This window comes from Ischnura elegans, chromosome 1 (genome assembly GCF_921293095.1).
Source record: "Ischnura elegans chromosome 1, ioIscEleg1.1, whole genome shotgun sequence".
NCBI lineage: Eukaryota > Metazoa > Arthropoda > Insecta > Odonata > Coenagrionidae > Ischnura > Ischnura elegans.
Genome location: NC_060246.1, coordinates 130,268,873 through 130,289,584, shown reverse-complemented (window position 1 = coordinate 130,289,584; position 20,712 = coordinate 130,268,873). Strand labels below are relative to the sequence as shown.

Sequence of the window (20,712 nt, the reverse complement as noted above, 5' to 3'; positions counted from 1 at the left end):
GACGTAGGGAGGGTCGAACCAAAAGGGAAATAAGGATTCAGTCGTGGAGGCAGATTGAAGTTGAGGAGAATGACTAAAAGGAGGTTTGGCGGATTAGTGTGGGGGAGAGCATCCTACATTTTCAGATTCAACTTAGTTAGCACATATAAGCCCCATGATTGGGGATTAGAAGGAAGGAGAAGGACTTTTTAGTCCCAATCTCGACCAATAAAGGCGATTTATTATTATTATTATTATGATATAAACGTCTAAGTAAATTTTGGTTTCGATAAATACCATCAAAAGGAGTTCAGCGAGTTTCTTTTACAGCTGACTTAACATCCTTTACCTGACATGATAAGGAACAAAGCCAAGAAGTGATCTAAGCCACAAAGTTAAGACATATTAATCCAAGAAAAGAGAAAAACTTGATAAAAACCAAACAAAAACGCTAAAAGTGTATACACGCAGTGGAGGCTCCAGCGAGGGTTAGGGGGGGGGGGGGTTATAGCCACCCCTTGGTTATCCAATTTACACTAGATAAAATGGTAATTTTGTTCAGACCCTCGCTACTGCTGGGAGATTATTCCCAAGTCCCACACTTACCCCCTCCCCTTGCCCCTACCCTGGACCCGCCACTGCACACGCGTTAAGTAAAGCGCCGGGAAATCGAGAAACTGCGGGTACGGGCAAGGAGCCGGTGGGGGACGGAACCACGGAGGGAGGAGAAAGGAAATAAGGATTCAGTCGTACGAATAAGCGAGATAGCGAGGCATATTGGAGCTTACGCATACCTCCCTCTCGACCGGTCGTATTTTTTTTCATTTTAGGCGGCGAATTTTTCATTTTAAAATGTCCCCATCACATCGAAATTTTCAGTGTACAGAGTCTACCATAATTAACATTTGCGTGCTTCTCAATTATAAAAATACATCGCGCCTGAGAAAATACAAAGTAAAAATTTTCAAATTTCAGATGCAACAAAATGTTGACCAGGGTCAACTTTTCAGAGTATCCAGAAAATTTCAAGATAATATGCATTAGTTTTTAGCGAATTATACTTCACCCAAAAGGACCGATTGAGCGAGAGGCATGCGTGATTCAGAGGAGAATGGCGGCGAAGGGGAAGAAGAGGGTTTCGCGTATCGAGATGGCGGACGAGATGCGAGGAGATGAATGGGGAGAGATCATCCTCCATTTGTCAATACATTTAAGTTTACTCATATAGACCATTTGAAATGAATCACTAATTGGGTAATATTTTGGTAAAGATAAATACGATAAAATTGAGTATTCTTTAATGGATGATTTACCTTCCTTCACAACATAGTCGGAATTTTGGGTGAGATAGGATCAGCCTGAACCCCCAACTTAAATGGTAATTTGTCCGAAAAAAGTACGATTCATGTGCTTTCAAATACAATGAAAACAAAAACATCAAAAGTTTAACTAAATTTTAGCCTTACATAGTACTGAAAATGTCGTCTACAATGGCTGATTTAAACAAATTTTCCAAGAACACTTGAGAGCCCCTGGTTTCACTGAGGGATGTTCCGTGTCCCCTGAACTCCCGGCAAGATTGATATCCCCCAAACATAGAACTCTTTAACTTCGCCCATGCTTCACAACTAGAGTATATCCTCCCTCTTGCAGTATTATTAGCAGAATTACTAGAACCCAGAAAATACCTAAGCCAGAAAATTAAGACATGTATTCCCAGGAAAAGAGAAAAAAGTCATAAAAACCGAGCGCAAACTGAGAAAAGTGTACACACGTGAAGTAAAGGGCAGAAAATTCGAGAAAATGCCCGTGGTATGGGCGGGGAGAGCCGTTGGGGGAGCCAAACAGAGAGGAGGAGGGAAATAAGGATTCATTCACGGGAATGGGCGAGATGCGGAGGCAGATTGAAGCTAAAGGAGAATGGCAGAGGGGAGAGGAGGGCTTTGCGAATCCAGATAGTGGAAGGGAAGGGAGAGAGAGAAATGAAGGGGGAGAAAAACGCTCCGACAGTGGTGGCATCTGGTGGCACGGAGACCAGGCAGCAGTCTCCCTCCGAAATTATTTAGGCCCCAAAGTTAAATCGATTAATTAATTTAAAAGAAGAAAGGGACTAATAATAGCCACGTACCGACCGTAAAGCCAACATTGGGAGATAATTTGGGTTTCGAAATAAGTTCAACAAAAATGTTGTAATTTCAATCCTCTTATAATTAATTAGAAAACCTACCCTAAGCCACAATGTCAGCGAGAGCTCCCTGGGGGTTTGCTCTCGTAAAAAAATTAAGAGCAAAGTGTAGCTATCCTAATTAGTTTACGGTCGTGGCAGCATCCTCCATTTGTTAATTCATTCAAGTTTGCTCATGTAACCACATGAAATAAACCTATAATCAGGAAATTATTTTGGTAACCATAAAAACCTTTAGAAGGAGTTCGAAGACGTTTTTATGCAGCCAACTTAACATCCATCTAAAGCATAGCCACGGTAGCCTAGCGTAAGGTAGCCTGTAGGTAAATTTTATTTTGGGAATTTATTTTTATTAAACCAAGAAATGCTAAGGGAAAATATAAAAAGCATTTCATGCGCAGAAGTACTTTATTCCTAAACTAGAACCTCAAAAAAAATCCACTTACGAAAAATTAAGTAAATGCGTACAAAAATCATGAAACTATTATTGACCCGACTAAGATTTTTATGAGAAACGCGGATGAGATAAACCGCCATATGCAAGATATTATGTACGTTCAGATAAATGTTTGCTTGTTCAAATATCACATCACCTAAACAAGATATTAAATTATAAAGATTTAAAAAAAAAATTATCTCTCACCTTTCATACGCCGTCAGTGAAGCTAACCGCCATCTACAAAAATCAACAACGATCCGGAGGCAGCGTGAATAATTCAAGCAGGCCATAATGAATATTGCGATTTCGTACTGCCCCCTTTTTACCCACCGTGTTCGCACCACTAATTTCCTTCCCGAGCTTCGTAAAACGGAGTGTGCCCAGACCGTCCGGTCTGCGAGTGGTGAAGAGGTTTCTGCAGGAAAACACAATCAGCGAGAACCGGCAGAGGGGAGGGTAGCTTAGAGGAGGACCGCACTGCATAGTAAACGAGGGAGGCGGTGGGGATACCACATCTCCTTCCTCCAACATTGAGGGGAGCAAAGAGGGAAGCAGCGATGCACGGCGACAAAATCAATGGGCGGAAGAGATACGCTTCGATTCGCAATTTATACACTCGGGAAGGCGCGTAGCCAACTCAAGATACGAGCGGCAAACGTATTAAGTGCGAAGTGTCCTTATCGAAATGGATAGTGATCCCCTACTCTCATCTCAAAATTATTAGACACGAGCACCTAACGCTGCACCGACAAGCGAAGGGAATTTTGAAGGAAACGAGACAACTTAACAGTAATGATTAAGAAACAGTAACCGTTAGATTGAGCGGATCAAAGTGGCATTATGTCCACAAAACCAATAATTTGCACAAATAATAAATTCGGATGGAAGAGGGCTAGATCAGTGCAAGGTTAGGTTAAGAATTTTTAAATTATGATATCATGTCATACTTTATAAACAAAATAAATGTGAAACGAAAAAAAAAAGAAATACAACAGTGCTATTAGATGGAAAGGAAATACTATTAATACAACATCTCAAAGAGGCGGGCGGCAGGGAACTTAAGTGTAAAAAAGTTTCCTCATTTCATAAAATACAATGATTTCCCCAGAGGAGAATCTCATTACGTTTTTTCGTGTGTGATAGCGTATCTACGGACATATTCGTTCCTCCTCGATGAATACCAAAAAAACGTTTTTCCGCAGGAAACGAAGAAAAACGATCCTGCTCGCTACTGAGAGAGAAAAAAATCGGGATGCAGCCGTCTGAAGAACCCAAAAAATAAAAAAAATGAAGCAGTTGGAACTTATGAAGACCTGCGGCGAGCAATCAACGACTCCAACATTACAAAATGAGGTTTAAGATGAGTGGGCCATTAGGAGCCATTTAAAAATTATGAGGCATCAAATTACCTAACTCCAATTTTGACAATTTCACTCACTCGATAGCACACAATTCATTTACTTAACACCTCGAGATATGCACTAACAGCACTCACACACCATCAGGGATTAGCTACACTGGATAAATCTTGGGTATACTCAATGACAAAGCCATTTTATATTTGAGTTACTCCTGGATTGGAGCGTGTAATTTACTGGTGATGAGTAAGCAACTGGAACACAAATCAGGAACCGCTGACAAACCAAGGTTGTCCTTTATATCAAAATGACGGAAGGAATTAGTTTTTTAGCCTATACATGGGAAGAATACACCATCCCATGTTTCTTGAACGAATAATTCTAATTGAAACAGTACTACACGGATCAGTACATGGAAATGGAAGATAATGAATAACATTTTAATGAAATTTTATATTTAAATTTGAACAATTACTGAAAGAAAAAAATATTTTTAATGACTACATTGGGCGTATTTTCGACGTTATCCGTACCTTCCATTGATAGTATAAAATAATTAAAAATTGTGACGCATTAATGCAAGCAAGAAAATAGTAAATTCCAACGTAATTCGATTAGGAATGCACATTTTCCCCTTTTAATAGTAGAATCAGAAACTGAGAATTATGTCATAAAAAGTATCCCGGATGGTAATATCATCTTGCAACAATACATAGCAGTTATGTTCCGTTACCACTCAATTTCGCCTGAGTCTAAGAACAAAATTCCATTAAAAACTTAATAAAATTAATGGAACTGTTTATCAGTTTATTTTAATAAGCTCGCAGCAAAAAGAATGTTCATCTCTTCACGGCAATGTTGCGCGTGAAGCAAATTAGGTAAGGCATTTATGTAAGGTACGCGTGAAGCAAAAAGAATGTTTATTTCTTCACAGCAATGTTGCGCGTGAAGCAAAAGAGGTACATAAAAGCAGCAGAGGAGAGTGACTAGTTTAAAATAATAATGAAAGAGCAACAGCGGTAAGCATTCCAAGGGAGCGCGAGCGGTCCTAAATATGGAAAGTAATGGTAGTGAGAGAAAAAGCGTGGAGATGACGAGTGAGAAGGAATAGGGATGTGTTTTGCGGGGGAAGGGACTCGCGCCTCGGGGTGAAGTGTGATCAAGCTAACGGGAGATGAAGTAGGGCGACGCGGGCGGGGGAAGAGTGAAGCCCAGGTGTGCCAAAAGGCGATTCGGGAGGGGCGCAATTAAGGCAAAGAGTCGGGTGACGGCGGTGGTCTCACGTCTCGTGCCCTCTTAGTTAAAGGGGAGGAGGAGGGGGTGGGAGTGCGCGGTCAGGAGGGGGTGGGCAGGTGGTGGGGGAGGACTCCCCCAGGCGTCCATTTGCGGAAACAGCTGATCGCATCCAAAAGAGCGAGCCGGCGATGGGGAAGGGAGGCAGACATTCCAATGGCACCCAGAAGGGAGAAATAAACATCTGCCAGGGATCGCTCCCGTCTCCCCCACGATCTCTATCCCTTCCAAGATCCAGGAATATGATTGGAAGGGGCGCTAGCTTGGAGACGGCATGTAAATATATCGGAAAGGGCGGGAGATAGGAATTCCCACATATCACAAGCCAAAACAAGTAATTTTCTAGCTAGGTGACAACTATCGAATACTGCGATAGAACATTATCGTGAAATTTCTATGAAACTGGTAAAAACATTAAATATTGGTTTCATTTCTGGCGACAGGTAAATATCTTGGATTAGGCCCGAGAGATTTACCTTGGGTGTCCATACAAGATTACCTGCTGACAATTCACCGGAAAAAAATTGGAAGTCTTTTGTTTACCTCTGTCCCATGGATGGAGAAGAGAGGAAATTTATGAAATGGATAGACAGAGGAATGGTTGGGGTACGCATCGAGGAACGAGGGTGGGCTGAATGTGTGATAAGAGGGAAGAAAATTTGGTAAGCGGGGAAGGCGAATAAAGTATATTACCCAATGATCGGAAAGGAAAGAGGGCTGCGGAGATGTGGAACTAAATTTTATCACTAAGGATACACGAGCAATAGGATAAGTTGGGTTTTTCTTCAATCATCACTGCATCACTTAATACGAATCAATTACAATATGTAAAGATGGTAACTTCACGGCAATGTACGGAATGCTACTGAATATGTTATTTTGCATCAGAAGTGAGGATGTTTACGGAGTTAAAAAATATTTCGTTTTCATAAAGCTACCGAACCGAAAGATGGTAATTAAGGGACGTGCATTGACATAATAACACTTATTCTAAGAAACAATAATGCGAATTTTCAACATGACAGCCGAAATGAATCGGTTGTAATGGCATATATACCACCATGCTAAAAATATGTTCGAAAAAACTTATCCCGCGTGAAAGAAATGAAAGCTGACAAGGCAAGATTGATGGGGATTGAGTAGGAATTGTGGATGAGGCATTGAGACGCAGTCCCAAGAGACTGAGTGCTGGCAGCGAGGGAGAATTTTATTGAGTCGGATGTTTTGTTTGCAGGGTAGTGCAGAGCACTTACAGGATAGCACTCCAGCTGTTAGGTGGGATGTTTAGCTGCGGACGATTCCCATGAGTTCAGAATAGCCTTAAGCCGTCGCAGTTTCTAACTACCGTGATATTGTCCTTTTTCAAGCAATTTCCAATGCGTTCTCCGATACTTAGTACCGTCAGTGACCTAAGAAGCTGGTCGCCAACCCCAATAAAACAAAACAAAAAAAACCAACCAACAAGCTAGCAAACTACTGCGAACACGAAAATTTCGTTGAGTACCCCTCCAAGGTATTTCAAACTGCACGTCTATAACAAGACAACGCAACTACTTTCTTCTACCACTCCAAGTTCCTTCACTTCTTCGACCCTCAGGCACGGAAGTCGAAAATCTTTCGAATACCCTCCCAACCTTCCCCTTTCCCTCCCAAAGGAATTTCGGGGTCCTCTCTTTCTCTCTCTGTTTTCTTCCTACCCCCCTTTTCGAAGACTCCTGGCGTCGGAAGTTGAGAGCGAGTTGACAATGGAGAACTTCTACCAAAATCAAAAGTTTGGGAGCACTCGATAGGAAATGGGCTGTCGAGAAAAATTTGGGAGGTAACTTCCTCAAGACATCCGACCCTAGACGTGTAACATGATAAACCACGCAGCAGTGTTTTTTTTAATCAAAGATGGAAAAGACGGACGAAATTTTTTTCGCTATATAACAAAATTAAGTTTCACAGCTAAAAGTTTGCAATGGGACAGGTGCCGTAAAGACGTATTTTTATCCGACGGAGAGAACACAGGGTGAATATTTTCCATATATCTTTGGAAGGAATGGGAAAGTATGAATGTGAAAAGTATCGTGGGGAAAAGTATGCTTCCTTCCAAGGTAATAACAACCAAAACTTTACAGCCATAAATTATTACACTAAAGGTAAATTTACTCTGTAAAAAAAAATACTTCCGTGGAATTTTGAAAATATCAGGGGTATATAAATTCGCGGCCAACGGAGACAATAACATTCCTTCTTTGTGGAACATAAATGATTGAAGCTGCTAATTGGTTTAAATGAAATTAAGGAGATACACTTCCAAATTTTATTCCTTCTCAGTGCTGCCCAAAAAGAATTTTTCAACGATTACCGAAAGGCAATGAATGAACCTCTCAATAAATCTACAGGAGCATTTCGCTGCGAATATTTAAATACAAGAGCCACCATCATGAATACTAATTTATGTATCTATAAAATATCCGCATGCGTCTATAACACCAACATAAAACTACATTGATTCTCGCTTGTACCTCTAGCAGGAACGCATAACGTCCTTTTTAATTTTCATGAAGTTTTATAAGGGTATACGAAAATATGCACAGTTGAGCACACCAATATCTATTCAAGCCACCCAAGCGGTTTCATATAATCATGATTTTACGGAATTACAAATTGGAAATCCTTTCTCTTGGACCATTACTCATGGCAAAAAAGTCAACGCAGGGCGGCACACTCTGAGGGAGATTTTTTTTTGTTCAGCTACCATTTCCCAGGAGCACAATTTATTTCATACAAAAACCCACGAATACAGGTAGGTGGTGGGGTAGGTAGGGGATGCGGGAAAGAAAGATAACCCCCCTACGGCGAAATAATTCGAAAAAAAAGGAAAGCGAGCGAGGGAGAGAGAGAGAGAGATAAAAATATCGGTATTTATGAACAACGAAATCACTCGAGGGAAGCAATTTCTCTGCAGGCAGAAAAGGCGGGAAAGGATTGGGGGGAAGGGGAGTTCTTCCGTAGCTCCCACCTCGCAATACCATCAGAACACGGAATTTTTGCTCACACTTTCATTCGGGGCTCGGGAGGAGGGGGAAATGAAGAAGCAGAGGGTGGGGCAACTTGAAAGAGTGGGGTGGGGGTGGATTGAGGTGTTGGGAAGCGAGGGGGAGGGGAGGGTAGGGTAGGGAGGAGGTGGGGGAATGCGTTTTGAGATAAGGCGGTGGAAGGGGGAGGCGAGGTGGGACCGCTACCCGCACCCTCACCCGGGCAAAGACGCCCCCCTTCGATCGCCCCGCGGCAAGGCATTTCGTGGAAACGGCGACGGAAAAGCACGACCGGCGGCTTAACTAGTGAGGCCGTTGGGGGGCAGGCTGTACGCCGCGGGGGAGGAATGAGGGCAGACGAGTGAGGAAGGAATGGAGGAAGATTAGGGTAAGGCTGGAATGTGGGGACGAGAGGGGATTGCGAGGGTGTGTCACATGGAAACTAAAACAATCTCATCTCTTTAAAATCCGAGCAGAGGGAAGTAACATGAATATAAAACCCGTGTTTTGAGAGGAAGGCGTAAGAAAAAGAAATGATAGCGGGAAGGCACAACATGACAATGAGACGAGATTGGAGAAAGGTTCTACATTTAAAAAATAAATCTCATTCCTTAAAAAACGGAAAAAGACGTTACATTAACGCATGTCTCGTAAAGATTGAAGTGACCAACGACATGAGCAGGGATTGTATAGTATGAAAACGAATACGCAATAAAATTCCTTGAAAGCGGGGAAAAAACGTCAAAAAATCAATGTCTCAATATAACGAGGAAGAAGTTAGTTTTTTGGGGGTGCGTTTTTTTGGGAACAAAGGTCATTTTGCGCCACAACCGTCCTTATGGAAAAAAAATTTCAGGAGTTTAATGACACATTATAAAGAGAATTAATATTTACAATAAAAATAAGCATGCATCTGTTTAAATCAATTTACAGTTTGTTATAAGCGTTGACTTCCTTCAAAAAGGCAATTAATCGATAACGCTCCGGAGAATCACCGAGGGTATGATTTAGGGCACCGCTCACTTTGTGCTTGTCTCGAGGGGATCGATATTTATTAGGAGGAAGAAATTGAAAAGATTCGAGCAAGGTATAGTATACGGTAAAGAAACGGGATCGTGTGGTCTGAAAACTGAAACGCTATTATTTTTTATTTAAAACCGGGAGAGAAAGACTTATTTTAATTATAACACCCCTATTTAATAAGAAAATACGGACGGAAAAAATAAAAAAGATAAGGGTAATAAACGATTTGATAATGTAAAGGAATTGTTGAGAGAGCTTAGAGTTTGATGGAAAAATGAATTACTAGCTACCTTCCTTAAAAACCGAGAGTAAAAGAAGTAATATTAATAAAGAACAATTCATTTACAATAAAGGGGAGGAGGAAATGGTGTAGTATGAGAGATAACGCGGGATATGGGAACAAGAAAAAACAAAGGGGTGAGTATTTGGCATGGGAGCTGAAACACTATCTCATCCCCTTAAAAACCAAGCGAAGAGATGCAATATTAAAGCAAACCTCCCCATCTCTCTCATCTCGAAGAAAAGAAGAGCAGGCTGGAGCCAGAGGTTTATATTAAAAATAGATATTTTTAATTATCTTTCTTCAGAAACAGGGAAGAAGGCAAACGAAGCGGAACCTAAAGGGTAAAGTCGTCGCTAGAGATTTTCGTTCTTCGCGACAGGCAGCCAACCGTCGCGCCATATCCGACCGGACAGATTGTCTTTTTGCCATGTTAAAAAATCATTCACGTTCATTAAAATACTACCTGTGCTGTGAGGCTAAAGTCTTAAGAACACAAACATCAGGGTATGTGAATGTTCGTCAAGCCTTCACCATAGAATTAGAATTCGACACTGAGAATTTGACGTCTCAAACCTTTCGGCTGGGCTCGCCGAGGTAGATTCTAAGGTCGTTTCGATGTGCGAGCAGAATTGATATAGTGGTTAGCAGCTACCAGAAACAATTCGAGTTTGACGTCACTTCGACTCCACTAGTCGAAATCACAGGTTCGGCATTTACGAGGTAAACTCCAAAGAGGGACGGGATACTATTTCTTCTGGTTGAAACCACATCTGCGATCGTGGCACATGTCCTGGGACGGTGACAACGGCGTGGGAGAGGACTGTGGTAGGTGAATGTGGAGACGAAGAAGACGGGAAGATATCGTCGCCTTCCTGGGGCAAGTAAGTGGACAAGCTCCGGGGGACTCGCACGCTGTGAAGAAACGAACCGAGACTAAGACGGCAGCAGGAGAAAAAAAAGACGAGTGGATACGGTAACTTTCCGGGAGAGGGCAGGAAGACGGAGAAAAAGGATGAGGAGGCAGCTCCGAGGAAAGAAAGTAAAAGGATTCCAGTGTGTGCGCGGAGGGGTTATGCGAGCGAGAGGGTGGGGGGAGGAGGAGGAAGCCTGAAGCCCTGCCAACCAATTAGGACGAGAGCGCCGAAGAGACACTCCTTACGGCCCAAACTATTCTCTTTCCCTTTCTTCTTCTCTTAGCGGAGACGCGCAGAGGGGGTGGGTGGGAGGGAGGTGGGCTGCGGGAAGGGTGCATGGATGGCAAAGGCCCAAGGAGATGGGCGCACGTAAGGAGAGGGAGGAGAAGAAGGACGCTTCCTCCGATTCCAAGCCGGGCGAGAGTTAAGTCGTGGGGGGGAGGGGGGAGGGTTGGGAGGTTTCCTTGAGTTTCGCGGTTCTCACAACGCACGCTCTCTCTCTTTTTCGGGAGTTTTCCGAGCATTCCGGGATGGCGATGAGAAAGAGGGTGAGTAATAAAAAAAGAAAAAAAAATGAGAAAGAAGAAAATAAGAAGAAACGAAACACGCAAGAATTGCGATTCTCGTTGCGTCTCCTCCTCGCGAGTGGTAAGATGAGGGAACAGCGAAAGAAACACAGCGAGTGAATAAAGAAAAGAATGTGGGAGGAAATGTGCGTGTGCCCCCACCCTCTTTTTCCTCCCTTCAAGAAGCGGAAGGAGCATTCATCTTGAGTCCAAGAGGGGAAGAAGAAATTGAAAAGGGGTGGAAAGAATGCGAGGGGAGGAAGGAGGAGTCATACGCCACGTACATGCGAACGTGCACTTTCCCTTACTCAATACACTCACGTCCCACCCTCCCCTTTCACTTCTCGTTGCGCGAATTCAATACGAGTTCCAAAGTTCAAGTTCATCTCGACGCCTCGTTACGCTAATTAGAAATGCGAAAGTGAGCTCGCGTTTCTGGTAAAGTCCGCACTTCCGCGTATTATCTAACTGAGAAAAAAAGAACAACAGACGAAGAATCTCAATTACGTAGCTTATCTGATGGCCCTAGAAATCAACGACCGTTAAGTGGGAGGCACGAATCGGAACTGGCACGAGGCCAAGATTATTACGAAAGGAAGAAATGCCAAAATCACCTCAAAGGAGGCGGTCATATGAACGGAAAAGAGCGAAATAAATGGTCGGGAGTTACACCACATTAATGTCCATTATGAAATTATGCCCATCGATTTAAATCGTCATGCTTGAGTTTAATACGTGAGAAACATGAAGGCAAAAGATGTACAAATGTAATCGTAAAATAAGTATGAAAGAGGACAACAGCTAAAAAAACTCAAATTTGACCAAAAATAGACACGGTCACGGAATATAATAGCGGAAAATTCTGATGAGAACAATAGAGATACAGTGGGATCGAAATTAAAATGCCAAAAGATACTCAGGGAAATGTGTAAACATCCTTGGCCATCGTAAACTCCTAGAAAGTAGCAGCTTCACGGCCCCATGCAATCTTGCATTTTCGCTTCATTACTTAATATTCATTCGAACCGAAAGCTAATTGGCGAAAATCACCATCCGACATTAAGATACAAATTCCTCTTGATGAGATTATGAAAGAATTAGAAAGCAAAACAATTTTTTTCACCAAGGCCCGAATATTTGAGAAGAACACAGTGGAAGTGAGTAGGCGTAAAAAAAACTTGAAAGTAAACAAGTGTTAAACGACGATCTTTACGCCAGCTGTCCCATTAAATTGACACACACACTTGGGTGCGAAAGCGAAATGCTATATTCGAAAACGACAGTCCACGGAATTGTGGATTAAATCTCGACGAGAGGAGGGGGGCAACCATTGACTGGGTTCCGTCATCAGCTAATTAAAGGCCAGCCGCCTCTCAAACTCACACACTCCGCCACGAGGGGAGGATTTCCCTCCACCCACTCCACAACGATCCTCCCCCTCTACAAAACGCGAAACGGGGCAGACGGAATGGAACAAGCAAACAGACGCCCAGAGGGGGGCACAAAAAAGTTTGGTGAAGGGGGGGAGGCGCCAATCCCCCACCCCCACTATTCCTCCCGCAGGAACAGCTGTTGTGTGTATGTGAGTGCATTGGGAAGGGATGGATATATGGTGGGAAGCAAGTAAGAGGATGCAGCAAGCACGTCTGTCTCTGCTCACGTCGATGTAGATGAGTGATGGGAGAGATCGCAGCCTCCGAAATACACAGGCCCCGGCAATAACGCCCTCACTTTCATTTCGGCGTCACGAGCCCCGTTCACATCAAACTTAACGCGGCGTAACATGGCGTGTCTTTGGAGTTGAGAAGAGCGGCTGCTAGTTTACAGCAGCTGCCATAGCTATATAAGTTGAGCAAAGCTCGACTCTCACGAATGGAACCAATTGATTGATCATAAATTAGGGGTCATGACAAGCCGAGTGAAGTTAGAGTGAACGAGGGTTTAAGCATAACGTTCCCCCTATTCTAGTATTCCCACGGCAGATTTCGTTAAAAGTAAGCAGCAGAAATCTTGTTATGCGATGCTGAATACATGAGCGCTACGACAATGCACACGCATTATGTCACGCGGGCTAGCACGAAATTTATGAATGAAAAACGATAAGAAGTATCATGGTCCAATTTCTTCACCAAAAGATAAGCAGACGATTCGCGATTCATAAAATTCTTTTTGAACTTCATTTTCAACTAGAATCTCGAACGTTATTCCCATTCAATGGGTTACATCACATTAAAATTCTTCATGAACCGATGAACCATCACCAATGGTTGGCCTACTATTATGACATTATTTACTTGTAAATTTATGTATTATACGACGATAAGATACCGTAATAACTTTTTAAAAGTATATTTTCCCAATTATCTCCACAAATGCGTATCGACAGATTTCAAACAATTGCCTATCGAAAAATTGACGTTCACGCCAGAACATCTGGGATGCTACGGAGAGAGTCAAGGATGCTGCGAAGATCTGTGTGCCCCAGAGACAGAGGGAAAAGTGAAGGAGGGCGAAATGTGATCGAGACACACCAAGTGGTAGGAGGGGGGGGGAGGGAGAGGGTGGAGGAGGAAATCCGAGAAGTGCACGGGGGACGTGCTGGAGAGGGTGCGAGTGGCTCGGGGAAGGACCGTGAAGGGGATCGAGTCACGCACAAATGGTTGGGGGAGAGTTTTCCGTGATTCATCCTTCAATCATCTACGGCTAGCACCCGCCTTGCCGCCAGAAATTCTAGGCCAAAACATCTTGCCCGATTCATGAGATCAGTTTACGCCACAGCATCTATTGACAACCCTTATCTCATATTAGTCCGGGAATCGAATCCGAGACCTCTTGTTTGGCAGGCAAGGACGTTACCCCGCTGCCACTGAGGCCGGCAATTTTTATAGTCAACGTTAACCAGACATTATAAAACCAAACCTAAATGTAATGTACTACTGCTGATACTACTGATGTAATACTACTGATAATTAGTTTACATATAAAGTACTGCAAAGTGCAAAAGAAAATTAAAAGCAAAATGGGCACTTCGAAATTATCGAGTGAAAAAGATAATTCATCCACAAAGATGAGAGTCGATATGCAGCACGCGCTTCGCTCTACGGAAGGAAGAGGACAGACCGTCGATTTTGGAAGGACGAGGATGAGCAGGCAGACGTCTTCCCGAGGACGCGGATTCCTGATCCGCGAACGTGTCACATTATTTCGGGAGCTAAGGCGAGACGACGACGAATTCGACCCTGAAGCGGACGGACTCGCGTTGACCTTGGTGGGGACAACCGGAAAGGGAGGCGGCGGCGCGTCAGAGAGTGAAATAAACCAGCGAAGCCCAAACTGAACGACTTCTTTTATTCCCTCAATCTCGACTAGTTACTCACGCGATCTAAATGGCTATCAAATTAACGCTGCCCAACGAACTACAGCGAAAACTCATTAGCCTGTCTTATCTGCGATCACAACTGTATGCACAACCACTCTAACAACATTCATTTCGCTCCCTTTCGAGTAGAATGAGCCAAATAACACCAATTACAGAGCAATGGCAAAGATTTACTCTCGCCACTTCCCCCATAGCAGTATACGACCCGTGAGCGTTTCAAAAATGCGATAATAACTTTGTACTGTTTCGCACATTAATAGCCCGGTACATTAAACAGCAACGAGATGGTATTTTTTTGATAATTAAGACATAATTATGTGTAATCACATTGCCGGCCTCGGTAGCGGCGGGGTAAAGTCTTCGCCTGCCAAACAAGAAGTCGCGGGTTCGAGTCCCGCCTGGGTAGGTTTCCGTTATCCAGAGCATGGTTATTCGTGAACGTGTATTTGTTAAAATGGTTGAAAAGCCCCGATGTAAAGACCAACACGAGCTGTTTTCGGTGGTATGAAAATAAATAAAAAATAAGAATTTACCGCATAAATACACTCTTCCCTTCTTCATTCATCTTCAGTACCTTCAAAATGAGTGACATTCCTCTTCATGCCTGTCCAAAAATGGAATATAACAACCATTTTATCCAATTAGAAAGTTAACACGTAACATTTCTCACCACGGATTTAACAGCCGAGAAATTTCAAACTCATGAACAGTGTGTCATTAACCGAGCGCTGAAATGGTGTACCTACTTCAGTCAAAGCGAAAATAGCTCAAAGTGACATGAGCTGTAGATGACGCCGCGATATGCAAGCCCAACATGGAAAAAGTGACGGAGGTGGAATGGGCAAGCCAATGAGATAATCCTTTTGAGCATAGTCATGGTTGCCTTAAAAGTGTTTCAAGGACCAATCCCCAACTGCTTTATATCCTCAAATTGAAATCCCCTAGGAGGAACTAGAACTCAAAAACGAGAATAACCACGTCCATTCAGTACAGGGTCAAAATGAAAATTTCTCTTGAAAATAACGAAGGATGGAAAAGGCACCTCAAATTTAACTCAAAACTTGTCCGTGTTAAAATCTAATAGCACGCTCGGTTAAGTGCTAACGGGGAATAATGATAAAGAAAGTTTGTTCAAAATTCCAAGTTGAACAGCGCCTGACTTTCCGTCCCAAAACTAATAATGAAGTTCGATGGCAAGATTCCAGAGGATCATCTCGTGTACAACGGGGTATCTCGTGTAAACGGAGTTTTTTCTTCAAAGTTCACAAGGCTATCGTAGGTTTTACAGAGCCTCAATCAATGGCTTAGCGTTACGAGAAAAAAAATCTCGAAGGGATTACGTAAGCACAGGCGGATGCATTCACTCCTGCCCCGGTTTTTCAACCCTCCACCACATGGCCTATCTTAGGAACGGAAAAGCAAACAAAAACACCTTCAATCCTTCGCGGGGCGGAGAATATGAAAGAAGGGGAAGAGGCCACAGAGGAGTTGGCCAGTTGGCACATCTCCTTCGCGCGAGAAAACGGTGAAACAAACTTACTCTGAAAAATAAAGCCCTCGGCAAAACACTCGCAGAAAAAACATAGGAGGAATAGAATCCCCATCCGATGGAGAGGAACGGAAGGAGAAGAATTCGCTCCAGATATTTTTTTATCCAAGAACAGACTATATAATACGTCTGCGTGGAAGTAGGCCGTAAAAGCCTCTCCCACAATTCTCAAGACTGTTTCTTATTCCAACTCCGTCCAAAGCGTCCTCCTCAGCCAAAGGTTTCCTGTAAGCTGCGATAACAAGTATATACTATTATGTAATAGAAATAAGTTTTTCCAAAGTTTCTTACACGTTGGAGGTAAAGGGTCAATGACATATTCTTAATTTCCATAATCTCGCTGATCTCAATTTAGGAGATGGCCGATACCGTTGGACACCGACCATATTGCATGCCTCAACAATATTTAGAGATGTTATAAACGAAGCATATACACTCTTTTTCATTTTATTCAGCATAAAAATTGACGCATTTTTGATCACGAAAATTTTAAAACGTTAACGTATTTTTATTCTACAAATATGTGAAACGGCACATTCTTACGAAACTTGTAGTAATCATACCCGTAAATCTTCATATAATCAGATTGGGATCTGGCAAAGAAAACTGTTCCTTAGAAAGGAAGAAAAGAAGAAGATAAGGGCCCAAGGGAAGAGCAGGTAAACACGTAGCAAAATAAAGAGGGATCATATCCATGCACAGACGAAGAGTTAAAAAATAACGGAATTATGGACGACATGAAATGCTAAATAACAATAGCTAAAAAGCAATGAAAAATAACCTTCAACCTTATCCTTTACTCCAGTAAATTCACGACTAGGGAATATTCAGCGAGAATTCGAAATCTTCGAGCTGAGAAAATGACGAAAGTTACTTCAATGACATTAAAACAGCAGATATTGGCCTAAGTTGAAGCGTCAAACTCATTTTCATTTCTATGATCAGTCACGTCAGAATACGGCTTCCGATTTTGAATCACAGAGAGCGTTCAACAAATATGATGACAAGCGGAACTCTTACTCATACGCCTTATCCACGATTATTAGGACTACTAAATGCTCGTTGAAATTCGGCGGAATGTGGCTAAAAAACTGATGCAACGGGCTTAATGATGAAACTTTCTCGTCGGACGATAAAGAGATACAATTTACGAAAACCAGTCAACAGATAAATGAATTCACAAACAACCGCGTGGAGACGATTATATCGAAACGGACGAAAATATTTATGCGATTTCGCAACTCCCTGCAAAAAGAGCAGCACCTGGCGATGAATTAGATCACTCGACGCGTGGAAATAGAAGCATGAGGTTATCTGAGGAGGAGGAATTTCGTTGGCGGCCTTGAGGGGGCCAGAGGCGGCGATGACAGGTGCCAAAGGCCCGGATGACTGAAGAGGATCGGCTGCGGAAGGAAATGCGCCGACGGACGGGGAAAGAAGGTCTATAGGAAGCAGGATGCCCTGCGGCGAAACTGGGACGACGACGCACGGTGTGGGACTGCTTCCCCGAGAGAGCGGTGACGGAAGCAGGAGACGACTATCCGGTTTCGTCATACGCCTTTGCAAATCGAGCGGACGGACTGCATCTCCGAACAATGTGGGTCGCGTGGGCAATGTGCGGTGGCTACAAGTACAAAAGCGATGCATTCGGACAATAACTTACAACTTGTAACTTATAACTTGTTAGTATTCACAGTCACGCCGAAGGACTAGCGGACGAGACGAAAGGCAAAAGAAGGATCCAAATGAGTTATAATATGTACGCTATTACGTAAAAGACAAGAGAAAACGTTAACATGAAAGGGTTGCTGTTAGATGAGCGGAGTGGAGGGCTACGTCTAACCTATCTCCGGATTGTAGACTACAAATGATGACCGAAAACCGAAAAAAGTGTCAAGGATTTATGCATCAAAGTAAGGCAAATTCCATAAAAATAATCATGTGATCATATGCATGCGGATTTGAACATCCTTCCTCCGCTTGGTGGGTTAAATTGGTTACCCGCTTTCCACATCAAAGTAGAGGCATAGACACTTGAGAATTTAACATATTATCCCATCGAATAAAGTTTCGGCAAACTGTGGAATCATTAGGTTAAAATACTCCAATATTATCGGTCCCACATTCAAATATGGATATCCAAGTTTTACGCAAACTTATTCCTTCTACAGTTTCGTACATTTGTTGTCGCTGTATCTGCACAGGTCCAGGATACCCTTTGTGAATCCCGATCAGGCGAAATAATTTTCCGAATTTACGATGCAAGATTTAAATTTTAAAAAAATACGGGACTAACACAAGAAGGGGGAGACACAGGTGCGTAGAATCAATTATTCGCCACGTTATTTGTTTTATCACTTATTAGATTAGGAAGAGAAAGAGTCAGTTTTTTCTTCCCTTTCGAGTGCATGCTAGTCATCGAATACGGCTACAATAGGTATATAGTTAAGTTCTGTAACTGTGCCATTAAAGAGAAATCTCAACCAACGAAGGTTAAGTAAATGCCAGAGAATGGGGACATGAGAAGGAAGGATCGGCGCGACAAGAGAAATTCAATTCAAAACGGATAAAATGATGAGTACTCATTCGCCGAAGCGGTAATTCCGCGAGCCGTTTGCTCCTCGTAGTTCCGCAGAAAACCGACTTTATATATTCATGCGGATAAATCAATTTGCATAATTAACTGGAAAAAAAGGCTAAGCATTGTTCTCTAATAGGAAAGAAAATTTCGCAATTTATAAATCAACCACCACTATGTCAATGCAAGACCCGAGTCAAATTCGAAGAATTTAAATCGGCATTTTGTTAACAAGCTGAACATTTCAGTCATCAGAATCCTAGCCTTATACAAAGGGCACTATGAATGAGACGTGGGAAATTGGTAACCTTATTTTTTCGCACTGAATGGAAATTTAGCTATGTGCATAAAACGTTCAAATACGTTACATAATGAAAAATACATACCTGCTGACTCCACGATTTGGTCTCCAGTATACTTCAGAATTCCACGGAAGCACCACTGACTCACAACGTTACACGGAATTAAGCATTTTGAATGATCTACTTCAGAGTAATCAACAAAGTCAGCATTTAATAAATACTTTCTCATCTCGAATATCCCAGGAAAGACTTGTAAATACACATTCACAAAAAATCGTCACTAAGCAACGTAAATAAAAACAACCTCGAAAAAAATAGGAGAAAACCCTATTAAAGGTCTAATTAAAGCTCTGTTTATGTCGCTGTAACTTCTGAGCTTTTCTGGCTTTTCCTGACGCCTTTGCGTTCGTGTCACGTCAGTCGCAAGTGACGAATACTGTTCGCATCGTGGTTTCGGTTTCAAAAGTTGTAACTTGCGCTTGCCTCTTCCACACCCTGGCTGGACGTGATGCAAAAGGGGCAGCGGAGAGAATCATGGGAAAGAGCAGACGATCCGGTAGCATGTTCTTCTACTGCTACAGCAATACGACAGTGATGAACGATAACTTCCATGGAACACTACTCAGAATGGACTTCATACTCGTTGAAAATTGCCTGATTTAAACGGCAATCCAGGGTCACCATTATTACTGCCGCAATATTCATTATTTCTCTAAATTGAGGAATGTTGTCCGCCACACGACCAAGAGAATGATCATTTCATCACAGGATAGACAAGCCTACTAGTTTAAGTTTATTTCCTCCACGGGTATACAAGAAAAATATTCATAAGATGAGTAGTAGAATTGTTGATGAGGTATGACCGATTGCCAAAAAAATAATTCCATCGCCCAAAATTTCTCCTTAGCCTAAAGCATGCTTTCAGTCATTGGCAGCCATTGGGGAATTTCATAAAGACTACTGATGATATTTTCCAATTTAATGAATTTTATCGGTACGCATCGAAAATAAAGTTTCACTTTGAATAGTTGTTGTGCATAAAAATATCTACCTCAAGACTTAAGTACCGAACAAGTCAATAAAAATTTTCTTTCCACTATCGTACAATGTAAATAAAAATTGAATACTAAAATCATCGCAATGACTTGTAGGTAAATTGTTGCAATCAAGCTACGTATAATTAATTCTTAGTCACATTGCAGGCGTGATGCTACAGAAAATTGTTGCCATCCTTCAGGTTACCGTGAAATTAAAGCACTGTCTTCCGCAAAAGATGCATCGATACATCCTGACCGGGTTTTCCCCCTTAAGTTGTGGAGGATTCTACAGGTCGGCGAGTAACTGTACTTGTGCATCATGGTCGGCCGTGCGTGACGCAGCGCAGTGACGAATCGAGGAGCGGGTTGCGCGCGACGACGCGGCTGATTGCCTGGTGGCCGAAATCCGAGCTCCCTTTAGTCAGAGTGTTAATTGGCCCCCAGGGTGATAACTGTAAAGGCATCACCGCCACCAGCCACGAGGAATGGAAACAAGTTTCAATGGCTGGAACACAGGAGATTACACTTGCTCCCTCGGTATTCAGATAATTTTTATCAAAGAGACCTTTTAAACTACTCTAATAACATTGTTTACCATTTTAATACCACTTTTACATGTTCGATTGTCTTACTGGTACTTGAAAACAACTATTCTTACGGTCATAAATACAGGGCAAGTTGATAAATACATGTCCATAAATAAGAGGTAGGAAGTATTTTTCATCTAATTCAACGGAATTGCGAGTTTGTTCAAGGTTCGGATGGTTGCAGCGGAATAAGGGGTCTGTACTTATGTATGATAAT

General features: G+C 42.4%; 1 protein-coding gene across 11 annotated transcripts in view; it reads right to left on the bottom strand.

Annotated features, from left to right (window-relative positions):
* Nucleotides 1-20,712, bottom strand: part of LOC124169661 (prominin-like protein) — a 164,293-nt gene that overhangs the window by 41,440 nt on the left and 102,141 nt on the right. The window contains exon 1 of one of the 11 annotated variants that reach the window (XM_046548356.1): nt 18,956-19,115. The exons of the other annotated variants lie outside the window; for them this stretch is intronic. Within the exon in view, the coding sequence (XP_046404312.1) occupies nt 18,956-19,100 (145 nt within the window). The 5' untranslated portion in view covers nt 19,101-19,115. Of the gene's footprint in view, nt 1-18,955; nt 19,116-20,712 lie in introns of those variants that run through there. 11 annotated transcript variants of the gene reach the window in all.